Source organism: Podarcis filfolensis (genome assembly GCF_964270895.1).
Source record: "Podarcis filfolensis genome assembly, chromosome: 1".
NCBI lineage: Eukaryota > Metazoa > Chordata > Lepidosauria > Squamata > Lacertidae > Podarcis > Podarcis filfolensis.
The window spans coordinates 77,862,324-77,886,266 of record NC_139604.1 but is presented as its reverse complement, the minus strand read 5'-3'; the positions used below and the strand labels follow the sequence as shown (position 1 = coordinate 77,886,266).

Sequence of the window (23,943 nt, the reverse complement as noted above, 5' to 3'; positions counted from 1 at the left end):
CAGGTTTAAGTGTGAAGTCAAGGAAGGTCTTAAATCTTCTGTAAAGACTGTTGGTTTGAAACAAAGTGCTGTGCCTTTCAAAGGTAACCACTAAGCTATAACCCCCCCTTCAAGTGTAAACAAATAAAGTTCTAGTTTTGTTGTAAAGGTGCCCCAATCTTACTTAGGTCCTCTGAGTTACATGAAAATGTCTGCTGTTGGAATACACAGAGGGATTTTTCCAATAAAACATATTACCCAGCACCTATTTTAAGTGTGGGTGTCTGTCACATGCAGCTCCCACTATTATCTCCTTTGTGGTTTTGTTTCTACTGAATGGCAAGCATACATAAATTGTCAATCAATGTCAAGATGATGGAATACAGTTGGCCTCAGGAAACTATTTCCCATTGGTCAAGTAAGCTGTCAAATACAATCGTTCTTTAGGGTAAGCAATACTGTTTCTTGCTGGCATTCAAAAACGGATTGAAATTTAGTCAAAAGTCCTAATTGGGGTCAGACTTCAATCATACTAACATGCAACTATCATAGAAGAGTTTGTGGTGTCAAGAGTGTAGTCCAGTTTAAAGGAAAGCCTAATCTTCATCACCGCACGTCTTACCTTCTGAGCGACGTTAGGTGAAAATTATCGATGCAATACTGGATAAAGCTGATCAAGTCTGTCTTCCTAATTCCACCAATAGGGTTGATATCGGCACTGGAACAGTCATACTTTGTGAAATATCCACGAAGGCTGACAGACAGAACACAAGTATTTTTACTCTGCATTTAATCCAGAAAGGAAATGAGAGAAAAAGGTCCAGATTCTTACACATTGTCATGCAAAAGTATAAACATTTTAGTGGTTGTGTTCAACTAATGTTTATCCAGAGTAGAGTCACTGAAATTCACGACCATGACTGTCTGAACAACTCCTTTCTTTGAAATTTCCACAGAAGGAGAATCTACTATTAGTTGCTTCAGACAAAACATGAGAAACCTTAGTATTCCTGGAATGACCCACTTCCCACTTTCGGTCAGCCCTGAACTGCTGGATCTTGTGCCGTCATGGTGAGTAATAGTTGACAGATATTACATAACTGAATTACTGGACTCTACTTGTTCAGTACAGTTTGCCATCCATTTTTAATCTGACATATTAAGCAAACATATTGAGAAAGTAAAAGGTGTGAACTACACACACAACTTTCTCAATCCACTTCCTATATCCAATTAAATGGTTATGTATATATTTTCAGTAACTGTTTAACCGATGTTAATGAAAGTGGAACAAAAGATAATGAGAAAGCAGAAACAAAACCCACAAGCTGATTGTAGAAAACCAAAATGCTGAGCAGGTAAACTAAATGATTGCTAAGGCACCAAACTGGAATACAGAAGAAAACTGGACACGTTTTTTGTGTGTTTTTTTTAGATTAGCACTCTGTTTTGTAACAAAACCCAAACCCATCAATGATATTTTTGTCTCTACCAGCATTTTAGATATCTACTGAAGTTATTTAGAGAGCTTCATTCCTCACCCCTAAGATGCATACCTTTCATCCACATTAGATGTTCCAAGTACTAGCAGTCCACCTGGCATTCCGCGACTCCATAGGCATAGCTGCGCAAACAGGTAGGCAAGTACCATTCTTATCCTGGCCTAGAAGTCAAATATAGAAAACCAGGTTTTAAGGAAGAAGGAATTCTCAAGTGGCAGGTTGTGGCAGGTCGATCAGTCTCAGCAAGAGGATATTAAGAACAGTATGAATTACATAAAGCCTGTGGGCACATTTCCTTCTGGGGAACCTTCTGGGGGCCACATGCCTGTGGTGGGCAGAGGCCAAAGTGGGTGGAGCAATGAATATCAGTAGGCTGGTGCTTACGCAGAAATTCATGCACCCCTTTCTATCCTCTATCCAAGCAAGCAAGAGGCACTATCAGAGTTCAGGGACACATTCCAGGCAGGCAAAAACTCACAAGGACATGCCTAAGGAGGATGTGTGGCCTGGGGAGAGTCTCAAGGCAGAGAGGCCTAAAAGGCCATATTCAGCTCCCAGGCCTGAGGTTCCTGACATAACAAAGTTAAGTGGGAGCAAGGTAAGTTATTGGAATGTTTAGTAAATTACTCTGTATTGTAAGAAGTGCAAAAGAGCCAACTCCTCTTCCTAAGGACAGTAGGCAATAGATGTTGCTAGCGAAGAAAGAGAACTAAAACTGCAAGAAAGAGAAATTCTATGGTGTCCGTCTAAAGCGAGAGAAATCTGACTTCAGCAGCTAAGTCTACCATAGTCAGAAGAATCACCAAGTCCCCAGTAAATCAGCAGGAAAAAATAAATATAGATAAAATTACCTGCACATTTTGTAGGGCCATATTTTCTGTGGCACTTCCTCCATGTACTTTATACTGGGGCAATCGTCCTGTTACAGCATTGAAAATGCTCCAAACAGCCTTCACAGCTCCATCTATGTTTATGTTTATATGATAACTGAGAGAAGAAACAAATACTTACCACCAAAGAAAAGCATTCTCTACCTCAACAAGACAAAATTCATAAGTTTGCTTTAACATACTTTACTGTCTAACAATTATTAAAGGCTTGGAGCCAAATATAAGTTAACCTAAGGAAGTTCATAGAAGGAAAGCTTCCTGGCTCCTCATCTAACCTGCAGAGGCCCCTAAGAATCACTAAAAGCCTGGCAAACAATGTTCCCCCCAGAGGCTTCTGGGGGAAGAGATTCCTGTGCAAAACTAGGCTTGGTCCCAAGATGGCTTATTGAAGTTCACAGAATGAACACTTTCCATCCCCATCTCCCATAACAATACCCTCCCCTCCTTCTACAATCTTCAAGACAACCCCCCCAAACCTCCAGAGAGACTTTAGGGGGTCAGGCAACAGCTGTAGGGGAGAAGGCAACAATAAACTTTCATTTCATGAACTTCCTTAAATTAACTTAGCTCAGGAACCAAGCCAAAGTTTGTCAGGTGTTTAACTCACTGAAGATAGACAAGTTAGAACTGAATGTCACAGAAGACATTTTAGATTTCTGATTAAACTACCAAGTTCTCTAGCCTTGCCGACCTTTACAAAAGTTAATGTGCTCCCCCCCCCCTGCCCAGTTCTTACTATTTACACTTACTAAGTATTTGAGGCAGTCCAGTAACCAACCTCAAAGTGACTTGAATTTCTAAAATACACCGACAAAATAAAATAAAATACTGAAAAACCAACAATACATAAAAAATACAAGCCAGAAGATGAAAATAAAAGCCAGAAATAATCTAGCAACATCTTTGACTTTACATCAATGATTTGCGGAGGTCTGAAGAAACAAATGCATCTTGACTAATGCCGGGAGACAGCTAACGTAGGGGCAACTATCTTCACGTGGAGAAAATCCCATACCCATACAAGGGTTGGCTCTTCCCTCCTGTGATTTCCAGCAACTGTTGCATACGCAACATGGCTAGTAGCTAATGCAGATGCGTATCTGAATGTAATGGTACTGCTAGAATGTCTAATGGTACTGCTAGATCTGAATTAAGGTTTTTAATCACAACCTACAGTTTATCAAGCATTTATCGTTCATATACCTGCCTATCTCTTCAGCCAAACATTTGGCTCTATTGCATGTTTCCTGAGAGGAGTTTTCACTAGCCATGTAGCAGGTTGTTAAGACACGTCCACAAAGTTCCTGAGGCTCCTTTGGTGTGTAGGCCTCATCATTTACTATTTTGCGCACATCATCCAGCACACTCTGATCTGAAGACGGTAAGAAAGGAGGGAGGCGGGAAATGAGAGATGAACTGAGTGTATCAGAACTAAAAGCAGTTGCATCATTTCATAAAGTAACATAATTCTGTGTTGGTAAGTATTCTGAATACAGTTTACTGATGCTGGTAAGCTTACTTTAAACTGAGGAGCAAATATTTAATTTAAAGATGAAAAGGCATACTTTGGAGAAAGTTGTTTGAAGTAAGCATTTCTCCCGTTTTTTGGAAAAGTTTGGACTCTTTACCACTCCTTGGTAGCAGAATAGAACTTCTTAAATGTGATTACATTTGTTCCAAACAATGTAAGTGATATGAAATTAAACCTGAGGGTGACAAGGCTGAAAATCAGGTGGGGGTATTACTGTATATGCAGCTAATTAAGATGTACAAAGAACTGTCATGGGATGCTGGGTAGGGAGTCCAAAAGAATTATTGAACAAGAATGTAAAATGATAAGAGCGTATAACTGAAAATCTATAAATAAAATAAAGAAATTAAACCTGAGAGAAATCAGGTAAACAGCCTTGGTTCAATAAAGGAGCTCAATTTGCTTTCGGTTCTAACACACCAACAACACAATCCTATGCATGTTTATTTGGATATAAATCCCACTGTGTTCAACAAGACCTACTTCCTTAGTTGAGTATGTTTTAAGATTGCAGTCTTAAGCAATTTGGGAGTATGATTCTAAGCTGTGCTGATTACAGCATAACACACTGTGTGACTCAAAAGATCAGAAAGAATTGTTTCCATTATTTTGAACACTACAAAGGGGCTAGGCCAAATTAAAGATATTGACTCACTCTTGTTCCAGAGTCTTGGATTCTAATTCCCGCTCTGTAAAACAGATCCCACCTTTATCTAAAGCATAGACTCTAAGTGCAAGACATACTTTGAAAGACATTTTCAAAACTGTTCTGCTTAGAACGCTGAGGTTTCTTGAAAGCTCCTCAGGAGCATCTCAGTAAGAAGACCACTAACGCGGGAATACCTTCTCTGAAAGACAACATGCTCAGACTACTGAACTTACTCTGCAACGTACAACTTCAGGGGAATATTAAGAGTACACTCTCAGTGCTTGCCATATGCTCTAAATGAGCTGTGTGTGTGTGACCTAAGATAAGCCACATGATCCTCTGTAACATGCACAGGTTCTGGGCCAGCTGCTCAGAAAGGTTGCAGCTCAATAGCAAAGCACATGATTTTCATGCAGAGTATTCTTAGCATCCTCTGAGAAAGTCCTCTCTTTGCCCAAGACCCTGAAGATTGGCTGTCTGTCAGTGTTGACAATACTACTGACCTAGACAGACGAGTGGTCTGACTCAATCTAAGTCAGCTTCATACATTCAGCAAGCTGATCGGAACTGGAAAGAGTTCCTGGAAAGCTTGAAAACAAATTCTTTGTAGAAGCATCCCCAGCATCTACAGCAGGGATGGGGAAGCTGTGGCCCTCCAGATGTTGGTGGACTACAACTCCCATCATCCCTCACTAGCTATGCTGGCCAGGGCTCATGAATTCTGGAGTCTAACAACATCCAGAGGATCACATCTCTGATCTATAGCTAACCTCCAGTCATCACAGCTATTCATGTGCACTTACTTCCATTCTGCACTGCATGACAAACCTGAAGACACATGGAGTACACAACGCAGGCTGCAGAAGAACTGTCCACGCCACCACTAAGTGGCAAAAGAAATCCTCCCTTAACGAATTGCAACAGAGTGGGGAAAGAAAGAAAACAGAACATTGTTGGCAACCATGTATCTGACTATTCAGCCCACCGTTGCACAAACTATATATCCACCCTAATCTTATTCACTTCTGGCCAGCTGTGGTCCCAAGTCTCCCTTCTCAGATCAGAATTAAAATGCATACCTTTTCTCATATGCTTTTGGTAAGTGCAAGGGGAGAGGTGACAAAACAAGGCCCCTTCCGTCATTTGGCTGAGAACAACTCCCATTTGACTCTACCCTTCTCAGAATTTATTTCTGCTGTGATCCTTCCGGATAATAATATTGTTGCATAATGACTATCATCATCATAATCAATTTATCATTCACCTTCTAAGCAACCACCTCAAGGTGAGGTACACAGAAGATAACAAAAATATCCAATACGTTTGTGAACGGTATGAAACAGTTGGTACCGGAATGCCTTCCTCATTCCTTTTCCCTTATGTATCACGTCTCTTATACTGTAAGGCTGCAATCCTAATCCTAATAAAACTTACTTCTAAGTAGATATGGGTAGAATAGCACTATAGGCCTTTTGTTTTGTTTCTGGCTGATTTACTTGGAAGCAGACATATTACCAGAAATGTAGTGAACATGGAGTGTACTGAACATGTGGTTCTGAAGTAGGGGTGGGAAACTGGCACAATGATTTAGCAGAATACCACCCATGGACTCCATATTCATTATCAGGCAATTCAAGGTACTAGTGCTTTCCTTTAGAAACCCATACCAACTCAGGCCCCAAGTATCAGAAGAGGCACCTTCTCCCACAACAATTTGTCTATGCACTATGATAGTCCAAGGTGGTCCTTCTCTGTGTTCCATCTTTAGGAAAAGTACATCACGTATATGCAAGAGAGATGGCTTTGTCTATGGTGGCAACACATAGGGTGTAATGCCCTCCTGAGGCAGATATGCATGGCATCAACAATGTATTCTTTCCGGCACCGGATTAAAACCTTTTTACTTACCCAGGCATTAAAAATTTTATTTTTGTCCGGTTAAGTGGTTTTATTCCTCTTAAATTTTGTTGTTGGTTTGTTTTTTTATAATTGGGTGCTTTTTAAAAAAGTGTGCACTGCCCTGAAATCCATTTTTGGACAAAGGGCACTTCACTGATTTTTAAGATAGAGTAATTATATAATAAAAGGGACGCGGGTGGCGCTGTGGGTAAAACCACAGTGCCTAGGACTTGCTGATCGTATGGTCGGCGGTTCGAATCCCCGCGGCGGGGTGAGCTCCCGTCGTTCAGTCCCAGCTCCTGCCCACCTAGCAGTTCGAAAGCACCCTTAAGTGCAAGTAGATAAATAGGTACCGCTTTATAGCGGGAAGGTAAACGGCGTTCCGTGAGCTGCGCTGGTGCAGGCTCGCCAGAGCAGCAATGTCACACTGGCCACGTGACCCGGAAGTGTCTGCGGACGGCACCGGCTCCCGGCCTCTAGAGTGAGATGAGCGCACAACCCTAGAGTCTGTCAAGACTGGCCCGTACAGGCAGGGGTACCTTTACCTTTACTTTAATTATATAATAAAGCTGCCTGCATGTGAATATAATTTAAAAAAATAAAAGAAGTGTGTCAGCACAGCAAATCCCTATTCATGGCAAGCAAAACTATGTCCTGCTTCCAAGGCAATTCACCAAGCTTATCTTTACTGATTTTCCCCAACTGTCTCCTTAACTTTAAGACATTAGGGGCTGTGGAATACTATGAATGGGGGGAAATCAAGCAGATCAAATTAAGTCAAAACATCTTTAAACAGTAAAAAACACTCCATAAATACCAGTTTTGCTACCTATTTCAGAAAGAAACAAGAATGGGCAACCTGCAATTCTAAGTTAAAAGTATCTTCATCTCAAAATCCATGCAGACTCTCCATTAAACCTCTTTAAATAAAAAAAATCAGCCTTCCCCAACCCGGTGCCCCCGAGATATTTTGAACTCTGAACTCTGATCAGTTCATGTCAGCACAGCTAATAGTCAGGGATGATGAGTTGTAGTCCAATTTTTTTGAAGGGCATAAGACTGGGGATGGCTAATTTAGTTGAATGAGGGAGTAGAAGTCTTTACCTGTTTACTGCGCCGCAAATAGTCCCAAAGCCAACATGCAGGGCCAAGGCTGAAAGCAAAAGAGCACCTGTTTCAAGATGACTGAGGAAAGAAGGCATATTCTCACAAAATCATTGGCGCTTCCCCTGGGACTGCACCTTGGCAGCCCCTATATTTTATTTTGAATTTCATGGTCTCTATTTACATTGCGCGTGCGCACACACACACACACACACACACACACACACACACACAAAACTGACAGCACAACCCTGTGCATATTTACTCAAAAATCAATGTGACTTATTTCCAGGTAGGTGTCACAGGGTTACAGAGCAAGTTACTTAAACTGGTCAATGGTATCGAGAACCATGAAGAGGAGTAGGAGAATGAGCAGTCACACTCCATCAACAAATGTCTTCAACCTGGGTGCCCAAGGCAGTTTCAGTGTCGTGACAGAGACATGAATTCAGACTGAAATGAATCCAGGCATTTCATATCAGTTATGAAGGGCACATTTAGATATAAACCACAGATTTGCTCTTTCAACAGATATACCAACACTTAGTGAGATGGGCTGGGGGAACTGTTCCTTTTTCAGAACTGAGAAATGATTGCATCCTATCCATACCCTAGTGCTAAAATCATGGAAAAAGAGGCCTGCAAGATGCTTATTTTATTTTTATTTTTATTTTATTTGTATCCTACCAAAGGAGCTCAGGGAAACATACATGGTTCTCTCACACACATGTGTGTACACAAATAAACAATTTTGTCCTCACAGGGTAGATTATGCTGGGTCAAGGTCACCCACTGACCTCCATGGTTGAGGAGTAGGGATTTGAACCTGGACTTCCCAGTCTTAGTCTGATATGATAAATAAATAATAATGATAATAGTAGTAATAATAATAATAATACCCCACCCAACTAGCTGGGTTTTCCCAGCCACTCTGGGCAGCTTACAGCATATATTAAAAATTGTAAAACTTCAGACATTAAAAATTTCCTGATACAGGGATGCCTAAAAGTCAGATAGTTGTTTATTTCCTTAACATCTGGTGGGAGGGCGTTCCACAGGGCAGGCGCCACTACCAAGAAGGCCTTCTGCCTGGTTCCCTGTAACCTCACTTCTCGCAGTGAGGGAACTGCCAGAAGGCCCTGAGAGGAGGACTTCAGTGTTCGGGTTTAATGATGGAGGTGGAGATGCTCCTTCAGGTACACCCACTATATTCCCAATTATTCAACCAAATCCTTAATCTATCCTACAGAACTATCTGTATTTTATTTCAGGAAGTCAATTCCTCTGAAATAAATTCCATTTAAATGTGTCTAGTATTGATGTGCCTGTTCATTTTAATTTTTAGAACTTTTGAACACAATGGGAAAGGGTGAGGGAAGGCTATATTGTAGTACATAATTTTCACTTTCCATAAGAATATTTAAGGCATTAAAAATAATAATAGAAAAATGGAATTAGAAGGTAGACTGTACAAAAATGAAGGTTGGAAAAAAGTCTGTAAGAAGAATTTTGTCATTGTTCATCACATTTCACCACAGAGAATCAATGTCCACTTAGCAGAAGGCTGAAGCTCAACAGTGTTCAGTTATGGAGAATGGAAATGTTGCTTGCTATTAAGTTCCAGACTGCTCCAAATCTGTTTACTAAGCTATCAACCTTGGAGGGAAGCTTGCAGAAATATCAGCCTTGAAAATGAGCACACTTTGTAGAACACTTTGTTCAGAAGATCAATATCTCATTTTTAAATCTCCGATAAGGATAATTAATGATATCTTTCCCTGCTCTAAAGACACGTGGCTGATCTAGTAAAGGGGGTTGGGGAGCCCAGGAGTACAAACTAAGGCTTATGGGACTGATCATGGAGGGAAAAAGTGGAGTGGTGCGGTCCAACTCTGCTCTGTTTGCATCAGACAGGGAGATGTTATACAAGGAGACAGGCTTCTTCCTAATTTTGCCTACCTGATCTCTTCCTCAGGACTATGATACCTCCACTGGATTGGCTCGTTCACAGGTGTACATACGTCATCAAAACATGAAAGGGCAAAATTTACTTTTATTCTATGGTAAGGAGTCACTCTGCTTCCCTGCTCAATTAAAACGGAAAAAGAGAAGGTTCAGAAAACGAGAGGCATTTTACCTGTAGAAAAGAAGGCTGTTTTCTTATGTTCTGGAATACAGTATTTGTCTGGATGCTTCAGTTTTAGCTCACATTGGCTGTAGTTTCTAACCTAACAAACACCTTGTGGGGAGGGGAATTACATATAAGGAATTCTTACTGCTAAGTTTCGAGAGGATATTTCCGCCCTGTAACTTCTGACATCTTCCAAGTCCAGTGTGGCCGTCAACACTTCCTAAAAAATGACAGCGATATCAACCTGTAATAAGGTACTGAGTTTACAGAACCTATTTTGATGTGTTTTCTCATTTAAACTAAAGGCATAAGAATTTCTAACATACTTTTACTTTGAATGTAGTAAATAAAGCTCCCATTATGCACCCACACTAACACACAGGAGTGTCCTTTTAAGAGTATTTTGCAGCACTCTCAAGCACAATTCTGAGAAGTGGGCACCTTCTGTGCCAGCATTTAAACACCTACTGAAAACTTTTGTAGTCCACCAGGCCTATGCAGGCAATTAAGAGTACAGTACATCTTCCACAACTGATGTTTGTTATTAACTTGTTTCTTTATTATTTTATTGCTTTGTTTTGTTTTATACTGATGTAAACCACTGTGAGATATTTTTATGATACATTAGTACATTACAATTTAATGAATAAATGAATGCATTACCACATCATCCAGAGAAAACTGAAGTCCTTGAGCAACAGTGTCTCCATTCATAGAGATCATAGCACAGCCATCATAATACAGACGATCGCCATCACAGCCTTTCTGGTTAGCCATGACATATATCCCACCATTCTAAAAAAGCATGCACACATATATTATTAAAAAGACACTTCAGCCCATATGTCACTAACTGCCACAATAATATTAACCTTTTAAATAACATAGCAAAAAAAATGCTTTTCATTCTACTTTTAGAGAGCTGCTGTGAGCAACTTATGGGAAGCCACACTTTTGTCCGTCAACAGAATGCTTCATCAACAAGTGCCCTCAAAGTAATTTCCATAACAGCAAACAAAGCCATATTATTAAAAATTCACAGAACACAATTAAAACATCAACATTAAAGCATCAACAACAGGCATAGGCAAACTCCGGCCCTCCAGATGTTTGGGACTACAATTCTCATCATCTCTGACCACTGGTCCTGTTAGCTAGGGATGATGGGAATTGTAGTCCCAAACATCTGGAGGGCCAGAGTTTGCCTATGCCTGATCAATAACAAAGCCACACACACACACACACCAGTGGTATAATACCAGGCAGACTCAAGGCATGCTCAAAACAATCTAACCACAACTCCAGAAGCTAGAGAAGACAAGCAAGTCTTCACCAAGTTTTACAATCTCTATCAGTGTTGTGGCCACCTATGCCTCCAGGGCACGGAGCTCTGCAGCTGGCGCACTACTACAAAGAACGACCTACTCTAAGATCCCTGCACAGCAAGCTAAATGTACTGATGAGACCACAAGCAGGAGTCCCTGTCCCATATCTCGGAGCTTGGGGTGGCTGATATGGGGAGAAGTGCTCTGTCAGATACCTAGGCCTGGAGTCATTCAGAGCTCTATGCATTAAGAGTCAACACCCTGAACTGGGCCTGGTAACAAAGAGGCAGCTAGCGCATATTGCACAAAGTAGATGTTCTATGAAATTGCACAGAAGTGCCTGTCAGTGGCTGCATTCTACACTAGCATCTTCAGACTGTCTTTAAGGGAGTCCTGCCTTGTCTAGTAGTCTAGCTCCAATATGTTTAATAGGAGCATCAGCGTAAAGGCAAGGCCGTTCTCAACAAGTCCTTACAAACAACTGGGGCCACCCGTGCCAACCCAAGTTAACAAGCAGTGGGAAGTTCTTTCACAATACCAGCTCTGCAAATATGAAAGCGAAAATGCCTAGTATTTTGCTTTCACCCACACAACTCAGCCACTTACTTCTCCCCACACAATCTGCTCCTGGTTACAGAATTATGTAAAGAAGTCGGGAGGGTTGTGGGAGCCAGACATCAAATACAGATACTTTTCAAAGAACTATAGCTCATTTCCATGATCAAGAGGGAAACTTTGCCAAATTGCTGCGATCAGAAAAATAACTTCTGGCCACTGCAGAGTATCTCAGTTTACAAGAGAATCCACACTGAAGGAAGATATTAAGTAATCAGTTTTTTGTGGAAATTTATCCTGTGTTTCCTTGTCAGGGTTCCAAAAACTGATCATCTGCTTAAAGCAGTGATGGCCAAACTTGGCCCTCCAGCTGTTTTGGGACTACAATTCCCATCATCCCTGACCACTGGTCCTAGGGATGATGGGAGTTGTAGTCCCAAAACAGCTGGAGGGCCAAGTTTGGCCATCGCTGGCTTAAAGGTAACTACCATGGCCAGGGTTTCTTTCTTTTCACAAGCACTAAAATCAAGTCCCAGGTTATAAAGGATAATTCAACATGACTACGCTTTACAGATTATGAAGACAGATGATGAAGCAGCCTTGCTGGCCCCAAGGAAGTCTGACTCTGGGAACAGAGACTTTTGGGCAACACTACATTTGCCACCTTGAATTATATTGATTAGATATCAAAGTCACACACACCATTTAATAAAAAATCAGGTAAAATGTGGGGATATTTGACCTACCTTAGCTGTTGCAAAATTTACCAATTCCACTCGGGTATTAGCTTTTCGCAATACATGGTGACTCGCTGAAGAATTTGTGAAGATCTCCACTCCATCAATTCCCATTTCAATGTGAGGACTATGAAATTGAGGAACCATAAATTAAATGAAAAGCTTGCAGCTGTGTGCGATCCAAAATTTGCATTGTGCTACTGGATCAAAATTTAGCGCAGCAACAGCTTGCTGTTTGACTGCATGGAAAATGCAGTTTCGCTGCCACCAAAGTGCTCTTCTAGGGAACAGATGTTCAGATACAACTTATATACCCATACAGAAAATGCCACTTACAGCTTTACTGCATGAGTAGAGTACGCAGCAAGGCGGATGAAGTCGTCATTTGGAAACCCTCATCTATGTGAGTGTTGCCCACTCTTTGGTAAGAGTGCCTCTCGCCGAGTCCAATGTATGAGATAGTGCCACCAAACTAGAACACTGCAGCCAGTGTGCAACGTCCCACATGCCTTGTAGCTTTACACCAGGTTTAGGCAAACTCCGGCCCTCCAGATGTTTGGGACTACAATTCCCACCACCCCTAGCTAACAGGACCAGTGGTCAGGGATGATGGGAATTGTAGTCCTAAACATCTGGAGGGCAGGAGTTTGCCTATGCCTGCTTTACACTGAATCAAATGTTTATGGATGACTGAGCTCCATATATTGACTTTAGAAAAGTCAATTTACGAATGCCAAGCCCATGCTTACCTTATAAAGTAATTAAGAAAAACTATTGTGCAAATATGAAATGTAAACTGAAGCTCTGGTAAAAACATGGGCATAGTCTATGAGCACCTCAAGCTACATGAATCATAGATACCCTCTGATTTAATGATTTACTGATGCTTGTTATCAGATTTCTTTTTATGCATACAGAGTTATAGGTACTACCAGTTATAGGTACTACCATCATTCTTTCTATTATTATGGTTTAAGTTTGATATTTATGATCAGTGACTTTGGATATGAACATTTATTTCCTCAAATTAGAAAAGCTCAACCGCCCCCGCCCCCACATGCAATTACTAAATACAGTGGTACATCGGTTTAAGAACAGCCCTGTTTACGAACTATTTGGTTTATGAACTCCGCAAAACCAGAGGTAGTGTCCTGGTTTGCGAACTTTACCTCAGTCTAAGAATGGAATCTGAACGGTGGAAGGGCACCGGCGGCGGGAGGCCTCATTAGGGAAAGAGCGCCTCGGTTTAAGAACGGCTTTGGTTTAAGAACGGACTTCTGGAACGGATTAAGTTCAAAAACCGAGGTACCACTGTATTCAGTGTATAAAACAAGCAATAAACAATTTAAGGACATTTGTGGATACAGAACTATCTACAGTGGTGCCCCGCAAGACGAACGCCTCGCAAGACGAAAAACCCGACAGACGAAAGGGTTTTCCGTTTTTCGATGCGCTTCGCAAGACGAATTTCCCTATGGGCTTCCTTCGCAAGACGAAAGCCCATAGGGAAATCTCCAGGACAGCGGGGAAGCGCAGCGCGTCTTCCCCACTGTCCTCGGACCTCCTCCGAAGGCTGGCGGTGGGGCATAGAGACCTCCTCCCGCCGCCAGCCTTTGGAAGGCTGCTCCGAAGGCTGGCGGTGGGAGGAGGTCTCTCCGCCCCACCGGCAGCCTTTGGAAGGCTGCTCCGAAGGCTGGCGGCGGGAGGAGGTCTCTCCGCCCCACCGGCAGCCTTCGGAAGGCTGCTCCGAAGGCTGGCGGTGGGGCGGAGAGACCTCCTCCCCGCGCCAGCCTTCGGATGGCTGTCCTGAAGACTTGCGGTGGGAGGAGGGTTTTCCTTCCCACCGCCAACATTCAGAATGCTGTTCTGAATGTTGGCGGTGGGGAGGAAAAACCCTCCTCCCACCGCAAGCCCCAGGAACAGAGGAGAAGCGCTGCGCGCCTTCCCCTCTGTTCCCGGACCTGTCCTGAAGGCTTGCGGTGGGGAGAAAAGCCCTTCTCCGCACCGCCAGCCTGGCAAGCGGTCTCCATAGGAACGCATTAATTGATTTTCAATGCATTCCTATGGGAAACCATGCTTCGCAAGACGAAAAACTCGCAAGAAGAAAAAACTTGCGGTACGAATTAATTTCGTCTTGCGAGGCACCACTGTACAATGAAAGCTGAAGTTCTCCATATTGCCATCTTATTGATTAACCTGACTTGTTCTCTAGAATGTTCCAGAGAGAGAAGAGGGGTGAAGGGGTCTTCAATGTTTACTGCAAAATTGATTTGGATTTGATTTATTTTAGCAGTTTTGGGAATCCTCTCCAAACCTTAATTCACCTCTTACCTGACTGGTGTCCACAGTTCTTCACAGATTTCACTTCCTATGCAGGTATCTAAAGTTGCCAGAACTGCATCACCAAATGGGACACTTTCCTAAGACAAGCAAGGAGTGAGGATGGGCCATTGGAATAGGAAAAAAGAATCCACGACCCAGTGATTGACCAACATACAAAATTATCCATCTAAAGCTGTGATAAAGGCATTTATCATATGCAATTTGACTCACAACACCCTAATAAAAACACCTCTCAAAAAGGTTATGAAACTAGTGTTTACATCATTTATATTTTTTTAGTTGGAACATACTGTACCATAACACAGGGATGGCCAATTATAATCCAAGTCACAAGATGTAATATTGGGCACAGTAGCTCTCAGCTACAAAACATGTCAGGAAATTAAGCTCTGGAAACTGCACTTCTGAAAGGCATGTTTCTGATCCCTTAACCAGGGAAAAAGGTATCACAAGTGGACTATGGGGTTTCACAATTCCTCCTCACAGGGTCTCCTGCCCTTCTCTCCAATCAGTCCAGTGTTAACTTTTAATATTAAGCAAGGTTTTAGTTTAAATCAGATATTTTAAACTTGCTTCAAACCCTGGTTTGAAAGTGAATCCGGATGAGCAACAGCTATGGTTAAGGGCTATGCTAACATAACCATTGTATTAAGGCTAATGGAATTAAATGAGAGTTGCCAACATGACAACCACAGAGGCCTTCGCTGTTAGCCTCAGGGTCCCCTCTTCCTGCAGAATCTAGCCAGAAGAATAGGATATGGTGTGGCACCCACAACAATTCACCTGATTTGCAAATGTGTCCATGGTCTCCAAAACATCCTATGGCTTGTTTTACATGAGCTTTCATTTTAAATTTGTACACTGCAGAAACTGCCTTTTTGGCAAGAGAATACAGTGTATAAATACTGAGGTAACATTTAATCAGGAAAATTCGAAGTGCAAGGCTATGCATGTCCCATTAACAGTAATAATACATGAGTTTTCAATCAATTTTAGTTTTTGAATTTATTTATATTCCAAATATAAGAACATGGAAAGGAGAACAAAAATCACCAGTTAGCACCTGTAACATCAAACCGCTAGTATCTAAACCTTGGGACTCGGCAACATTTGTAAAGATTATAACACCAGATGGCGCTGTGGAGTCCCATTTTTCGCCAACAGAACTTCCCTGTATGAAGTTTACAATGCGTTTAATTGAATCGCTTCTTTGACGTGACTAGATCCAGCCATGGTTGACAGTCAAAGGTGGTGGATTTTATTATTATTATACTGCTATCCCCCATATGTATCAAAGCATTGTACCTGAACTGTTATCTCTTGTATCATCCTGGGAGGAAAATACTCTTCCACGTGCCTAAAGGAGGGGTATGGGGGGAAATTATGCGACAAATAAGCACTTAAACACACTTTTCAATATACTAAATTTTAACACACTGCCAAACCTCTTCAGCTAAAATTCTGCGACCAAAAAAATAAAAAAAATAAAATCAAGTTAAAGCAGAAGCTTTTCATAAACGAGGCCTGCACAACTTGCAACCTACCAAGCCTGAGATCTATGGGTATAGGGTGGTATGCAAATTCAACAAATAATAATAATTTTAAAAGTCAAATGCAACTTTAATAATAATTATATTATATTAATAATAAAATTTTATTTGTATCCCGCCCTCCCCAGCTGAGGCTGAGCTCAGAGCGGCTAACATCATAAAAACAACACAATAAGCATAAAAACAGAAATCAATTAATTAAAATCCATCTTAAAATTAATTCAGACAAGTTAAAAATCTGGGCAGGTGGCAAATATCAGGGTGGAATTGAGAGTTGCTAATACTTGCCAGGACCAACTGTTTCCACTGATCATACAAGGACCTGTGAGCAGGTTGGGGGCCTCCTTTGGGCTTGTTTTATACAAAGGTAAGTAAGTCAAACTGCATCCTGCCCAAAGGCCTGGCGGAACAGCTCCGTCTTGCAGGCCCTGCGGAAAGATGTCAAATCCTGCAGGGCCCTGGTCTCTTGTGGGAAAGCGTTCCACCAGGCCGGGGCCACGGCCAAAAAGGCCCTGGCTCTAGTCGAGGCCAGTCTAATTTCCCTAGGGCCCAGGATCTTCAAGGTGTTGTTGTTAGCAGACCATAAGGTCCTCCGTGGGGCATACCAGAAGAGGCAGTCCCGTAGGTACGAGGGCCCTAGGCCGTGTAGGGCTTTAAAGGTTAAAACCAGCACCTTAAACCTGATCCTGTACTCCACCGGGAGCCAGTGCAGCTGGTATAGCACCGGGTGAATGTGATCCCGTGGCAGGGACCCCATAAGGAATCTTGCTGCGGCATTCTGCACCCGCTGGAGCTTCTGTGTCAGTTTCAGGGGGAGCCCCAAGGGCAGCTTTACAGCCTGAGAGGACAGCCCTCCTGGCTTTGCAGTCTCATGCAAAGGACAAACACAGCCTTGGAGGGTTGCCATGCATGGCTAGCATGCCACATGGTGCTCATGACAAAGTATTATACCAGGATGCAATGTCAGCATGGATGCAGTTCTGGCAATGATTTTTTAAAAAATGTTTCAGACAAGCCACACAACAAAGCCTCCTGAAAGATATTCTAACAGAGGTTTGGAATGATATACATCAAGGAGCAACCCAATTCTCTAGAATGGTTATCACTATGAAGTATAGGAACTTGCCGTGATCTACTCCAAGGAGTGAACCATCGCATCTCCCGGTAGTTTCCTGTATTTGCCAGCGCCATCTTTGGTCGTATCAGAAGTATTTTCCTTGAATAAAACAAATAAAGCTACCATGAGGACATGCAGTGCAACAAAATGAAAACAAGGCCCTTGAGAAATGTTCTTTTACTGCAACCCAGCCAAAGTTAAGGATTTTGAAATCTGCTTATTTCAACAGAGAACAATCAAACATATACTTAGGCCTAAGCATTAGTTTCTCCACTTAAAAAATGGGGATTAAATCTACACCTAAACACAAGCACACAGAGTATCCCAGAGAGGCACATTCTAAAAATGAGAGGAAGAGTACTTTGATTGGAAAGCAGTCACGTACTTGTTTAAGAAGATCACTCTGCAATTGTAGCGAACATTTCGGTGCATAACAGGCCTGCAGAAATAATAAAAATCAGTGTAAACAAGAGATTCCTTACTATAGATGACATTCACATATATATGTACTGTAGTTTTCGCTCCATTACACGCGTTTTTTTCCTCCTAGAAAGTAAGGGGAAATGTCTGTGCGTGTTATGGAGCGAATGCTTCCCTCCGCTCCCCTCCTCCGTGGTTTCTAGCGGGAGAAGAGCCGCTGAATGGGGAGGAAAGAGGGACAGAGTGCCTGCTTCTTTAAAGGAGCAAAGCGGGAGGGGAGCCGCTTACACGAGTGTAAGCGGCTCCTGTCCGGTTGGCTCCTTTAAAGCAAGCAGGGGAGCCGTTTACACGAGTGTAAGCGGCTCCTGTACGGTAGGCTCCTTTAAAGCAAGCAGGCTCTCTGCCCCTCCAGCAAAGTTTTTCAGCTCGTGAAGGGGGGGAGGAGGAGGGAGAGAAGCAGAGCTTGCTCCACGCGTGCTCCTTGTCCCTTGAGTGCTTTTCCTTCCCTCCCCACTTAAAACGTGGTTACAAAGCACAGATCCACATGGATCCTCAGGATTTTTGCACTGGGTCACCCCAAATTCACCATCAGATCACATAGCATGTCCATGGCTACAGTTTGCACCAAAAAAATCACGCACCCACTGTTGCCTGGGGCCGCAGTGGTGCAAAAATGTGGTGACAAACATGGATCCACATGGATCCTCAGGATTTTTGCATTGGGCTACCCCAAACTCACCATCAGATCACATGTCTGTGGCCACAGCATGAACCACAAAAATCATACATCCACTGTTTCATGTAGAATATTTTTTTTCCTTGTTTTCCTCCTCTAAAAACTACATGCGTGTTATGGTCGGGTGCGTGTTATCGAGCGAAAAATACGGTATATGAGAGGATCTGAACAAAATAATGGAATTTTGAGTATCTTTCACACACATAGTCTCTGATGCACTCAAAACGTCTCAGTTCTAGCACGCACCAGAAATATTTCTCACTGTTGTCACGCTTCCTATTATAACCCCACCTTGCCAGAAACAGCCAATTCAGTGCTGCAGGCGTCCCCATTGCATGCCCATCATCTAGGCAAGTCAAAACTAGATTCTAGCCTTCTGCAGATACCACTTCATTTATATATGACTGAGCTTGTACAAATGTGCTCAGTACTGGAGAAGAGGAATCTCTGTTGATCGTTTTACCTTTTTTTTTAAAAAAAAAAAAAACCTTTTAAAAAACCCAAATGGCTTCACCTTTTCTCATAAGGGAGTTGCTCCAGTCCCTTCATCATTTTGGCTATCCTGTTCTGCACCGTTTCCAGCTCTACAACATCTCTGCTGAAGTATACTGACCAGAAGTGTACACAATGGGCCATATTTAACTAACTGCACTAGGGGAAGCCAGCACAAGGATTCCTACCAACGTGGTGGGAATTCCACCTCCCCCTCCCTAAATCCACTCTGAAGGGTTGGGGGAACCGCTGGAACAGATTTAGAGGATGTGCGGCAAGAGGAGAGGGGAAGGTTCAGCCACGGAAGGAAAATCCTTGCACTGACAGAACCATACCCTCAGCACTACATTGAATACAACCCAGTACTTCAAATGAGGGTCATATTGTTATGAAACAAACGTATGAAATAATGGAATGAAATACGACACAGATGAGTGAACATGTATTTTTCCCCTTTAACAAGGCTAAAGGGGTTAGAAGTCTAGTACTACCAAAAACTGCTGGAGTTGTCAAAAAACCAGCCGGAACAGGAAGACCAGAAGATAAGAACAGTGTGTACTTTGAAGGAAACAGCTGCAAAAAGAGAATGGAATGTGGAAACAAGGTCATGAAAAATAAAAAAGTCTAAAGAGCTATGAGAAGCCTGCATCCAGTGAAGAACAGAACCAGGTTAAAAAAGATGAAGTATACTGCCAGGACTCCCCCCTTTTAATCAAGACTAGTCGTGCAAGGGCTGCCCCCTCCATGTGCTTGCAAAAGTATGAATGAAATGAAAATAGCATCATGTACTGCTATGTTGTTAAGAGTTAATAATAACAAGTCAAAATTGTCCTTAGCTTCCTTCTCTACAAGACCCACACGCTTTCAAGGCAATGATTTCATCACCCACTGGGATAAAATTGGCCACAATATCATACTTTCATATAAAAGCATAATCAAGTTGCTAGTTTCAGTCCCAATCCCTTTAGTAATGATGGCTACCACATAATTTGTTTGTTTTTCCCCCCACAGGGGCAGCAAACCATGTCAACATTTTCACTGAGCTATCTACCACAACCCCAATATTTTGCTTCTGCAATGTTACCAACCCGTTAGGGCATGTGTGAAGTCAGAACAATTGAGGGTTGTTGTTCTTTAGCCCCTACGTGCATCCTTTGCTTACAGTGAACCACATTTGACATTTTAACACCCATTCACAGAGTTTGGAGAGATCTTTGTACAGCTCCACACAACCCCTTTTTACTCTATCTCTACCCTAAAGAATCTGGTATTATCAGCAAACCTGGTCATTTCACTGCTCACCCCTAACTCCAGACCAGTTATGAAGAAGTTCTGCTCCCAATACATTATTACTTCTTTTTCTGTTCACAGAATAGCATGGAGGAAATGAGGTCACAGAAAATAATTGAGAGGTTGTGCTGCATAGCAAAACAGGACATGCATGTGGCTAGGAACGCTACACATAGAGTACACATTTGTGACGAGCAGAGCATATGCTCAGCTTTGGCTGGGTCACTAGCTACAGTCATTCCTGGACCAGGGCAGCCTGACCTCAGCTGTCCACGCTCTAGTGTTCTGTTTGGACTACTGTAATGCATTCTATGTGGGGCTGCATTTGAAGATGGTGCAGAGGCTGCAACTAGTACAAAATGTGGCTGCTAGTTTGGTAATTGAGGCAGCCCAATGGGAACATCTGTCACTGATCCTGAAAGCAATCCCCTGGCTGCCAATGAGCTACCAGGCCCAATTCAAAGGGTTAGTACTAGCATATTGTAACTGTTTTTAGGTATTTTTAACTGAAACTGTTGTTAGAATGTTTTTCCTGTTTTAGAATCCTTTTTTAAAAACAAAATGTAGATGTGTTTGCTACCCTGGGCTCCTTCCGGAGGAAGGATGGGGTATAAAGCCAATAAATAAACAAACCATGGATCTCAAGCTAATGTACACACATTGTAATTACAAGGTAACTTACATTCCAACATCACAGATTATGTCTTGAGTAACAGGAGATTCCAAAAGTTTGGCCAGAACTTGAAATGAATGTAGAAGTGTATCAGACTCATAGTAATGATCAGAGCAGCCATATCCACTGCATGAAAACAAGAATCATATCGACAAACACATTATTTTCATACCAAGAAGGAAATTATGAGCTTTCGCAAGAGAAATTACCTAAAGTAGAACCCCTTCATTATAGGCAATTGTACATTAATTGTACCAATTAATGTGAAGCAACCACTTGAACCAAGAGTATATTATTAACTACATTTATATTACTCCAGTGGTAATTGACATTAAAGAAATAAGTATGTAGGATACAGAATTATTTCCTTTTTGTATTAAAATCTCTATTCCATCCTTCTGCTGTCCATGATCAAATCTGCTACAGGTTATGCTATTGGCATGAATGAGATGGCTCTCTTTCCCCTCCAACTACAACCCCCCCTTTGCTCCACAAATGGACAGAAACAAGTTTGCACATTATTTCAGAAGGTAGAAGAGAAGTGTTGAGGACAATTAATCTTTTAAGGATAAATGTTTCAAACATTACATACCCCAACTCAAAAACCAGTAAGCATGGCAGTGTGTGTTAACACTGTCACCTTTAAAAGTGCTGATCACCTGTCTGAAGAGGTGAGCAGATGAAAACTGGCTTTCCCTTCTCCCATCTAAAGACAGGAACAAGAGGGTGGAGTGTGATTCTGGTAACTAGTCGACTGCTCTGGATGCCACCCCTGCTAAGTTTGCACAGCACTGTATCTGAACAATTTTCAGAAGCAATGCAAAATAATATTTTACTTAAGTATGATTACAATAGCTATAGCTATGTACAGAAACATTTCAGTTACATTTACTTTGACATATTTCTAACATACTTGATATCCTTACTCCCCAAGGTTATGGAGGATTAGAAAAATCATATTTCTCTTTTTCCCTGCAAAAGGACTACCTGTCTTTTCAGCAGGGTAATAAAATATATGAAATGGTTAAGCAATTCTCACCAAATTTCAAGTTCTGGCCCAAGCCGGTATCTTGCTCCCTTCTGTTTAGCAATTTCAATACCTAGAATATCAAATTATAATTATTAATCTTTGGCAATCTCATGGAAGGGAAGAATCCTACATCTTCAAGTATAGCAACATGAATGATACGACTCAGTAGAGCACAAAAAATGGCAGCATGTGATGCCTCAATACAGCCTCCTCAGAATCTCGGGTTTTTTAAAGCAAATTCCCAGCCCTTATGGGAGCACTCCATACGTGAGCACTCCATTTTGAAATCTCAAAAACCAGAGACTATCAAGGATTCAATAACTGAGAGGACGTGCTACATGCAAATTGTCATCAGCATCAGTTTTTCTTGGTACAGAATATTTTCTTTTTCCAATGGGGTACTTACTGCCCTATGTACAACTCAGATTCACAGAACTGTTTTAACTGCAATCAGTGGAGAACACAGGTGCATGAAATGGCTATCACAGAGCAATAACTATGCACAGAGCTCTCTTACAGCTTACACAGAACATACAAGCTTTACAAATTATAAGAAATGTCCTTTTTGATTCAGACTGAAGGATTAGCTAGTCCAGCATCCTGTTCCCCAGTCACCAACCAAATGCCTGCAAGAAGCCTACAAACAGAACTTGACCACAACAGCCTTTTCCTGTTACACAACAGCCTTTTCCTGCTGTTGCTTTCCAGCAACATTATCCTTGGAACCAGGGCTTTTTTCAGCCGGAACTCGCTGGAACTCAGTTCCAGCACCTCTCAGGTGGGTGCCATTGCTGTTATAAGAGAACAAGGGAGGCGTCCATGGTGAGTTCTGGCATCTCTTTTTCTAGAAAAACAGAACTGCTTAGAATTGCCACTTGAACCAGTCTGTGCTGGGCTAGCCAGCTGGAGATCACAGTAGTCCTGCCTCTGTGGTCCACCTGATGTCAGTCACCCTCCACCTTGTGGGGAAACAAACGCTAACCAATTCTGCCATAACTGGAGTTTGCAAACAAAAAACAGCAGTGTTTCAATTTTAAAAAAAATCCAGCTGAGCCAATCAAATATGCAGGGCCCAATTCGACAACATGATGAAGAATCATCACTAGGTATCCCATCTCTCTGGCATTTAAAGAGACGGAAATTAAATCACGGATCTTAATCTCAGCTATTGGAGACTCATACCAGCTTCATGCCTTACAGAGCACTGTAAGCAGTGCAACAAAGAAGCCTGTTAAGTCCTGAGCAGGATTTGATCTATAAGCAACAGAAGTAATTCATTATTATATTGTGATTATGATTTAATAGATAGAAGATAGGGTGCAGAAGAAGGGAGAGAAACAACAACTCCATGGAAAACGGGGTGGGAGAAAAGATGAAAATGTGTTTTGATTGTATATACTAAATATGTTGAAACTTAATAAAATATAATTGAAAAAAGAGAAAAGAAATAGAATCCTGGAAGGGGAAAATCTGCATGGCACCCTGAACAAGAGCACCTGTGTCTGAAACATCTCATTGCATAATTTATTATTTCATTGCATTTGTTATTTCATCTCATTGCATAATTTATTATAATTTATTACCACTTGCATAATTTATTGTTGTGCTGCTGTGGGGCACAGGGCAAGCTAACTCCACCACAACCACAGAGTAAAGAGAAGTGCCGGCCTTTCATAGAGTTAGGTATTCATTGCAGAGTTGGAAGGTATTCATTGCAGAGTTACACCTTTGGTAAAGGCTGTTCTCCAATTGGAGCACTCGCAGGCTCGTGTTTCCCAATTGTTGGTGTTTATACTACAGTGTTTAAAATTTGCCTTGAGACAGTCTTTGAACCTCTTTTGTTGACCACCAGCATTACGCTTTCCATTTTTAAGTTTGGAATAGAGTTGCTTTGGGAGACGATAATCAGGCATCCGCACATGACCAGTCCAATGAAGTTGAAGAATCACTGCATGCATATATATGCACACACACACGCGCGCCCCCCCCT

The 23,943-nt window shown here is 41.9% G+C and overlaps 1 protein-coding gene across 1 annotated transcript in view; it reads right to left on the bottom strand.

Moving 5' to 3' along the window:
• Window positions 1–23,943, bottom strand: part of NADSYN1 (NAD synthetase 1) — a 31,647-nt gene that overhangs the window by 7,346 nt on the left and 358 nt on the right. Inside the window, exons 2-17 of the mRNA XM_083598507.1 lie at window positions 21,963–22,023; window positions 20,933–21,049; window positions 17,698–17,751; window positions 17,322–17,411; window positions 15,951–16,002; window positions 14,634–14,722; window positions 12,312–12,429; window positions 10,349–10,480; window positions 9,831–9,905; window positions 9,514–9,638; window positions 7,555–7,603; window positions 5,355–5,457; window positions 3,575–3,743; window positions 2,333–2,468; window positions 1,536–1,642; window positions 602–733 (exon numbers count right to left, since the gene is read on the bottom strand). Coding sequence (XP_083454633.1) covers window positions 602–733; window positions 1,536–1,642; window positions 2,333–2,468; window positions 3,575–3,743; window positions 5,355–5,457; window positions 7,555–7,603; window positions 9,514–9,638; window positions 9,831–9,905; window positions 10,349–10,480; window positions 12,312–12,429; window positions 14,634–14,722; window positions 15,951–16,002; window positions 17,322–17,411; window positions 17,698–17,751; window positions 20,933–21,049; window positions 21,963–22,023 — 1,609 coding nt within the window. The remainder of the gene's footprint in view (window positions 1–601; window positions 734–1,535; window positions 1,643–2,332; window positions 2,469–3,574; window positions 3,744–5,354; window positions 5,458–7,554; window positions 7,604–9,513; window positions 9,639–9,830; window positions 9,906–10,348; window positions 10,481–12,311; window positions 12,430–14,633; window positions 14,723–15,950; window positions 16,003–17,321; window positions 17,412–17,697; window positions 17,752–20,932; window positions 21,050–21,962; window positions 22,024–23,943) is intronic.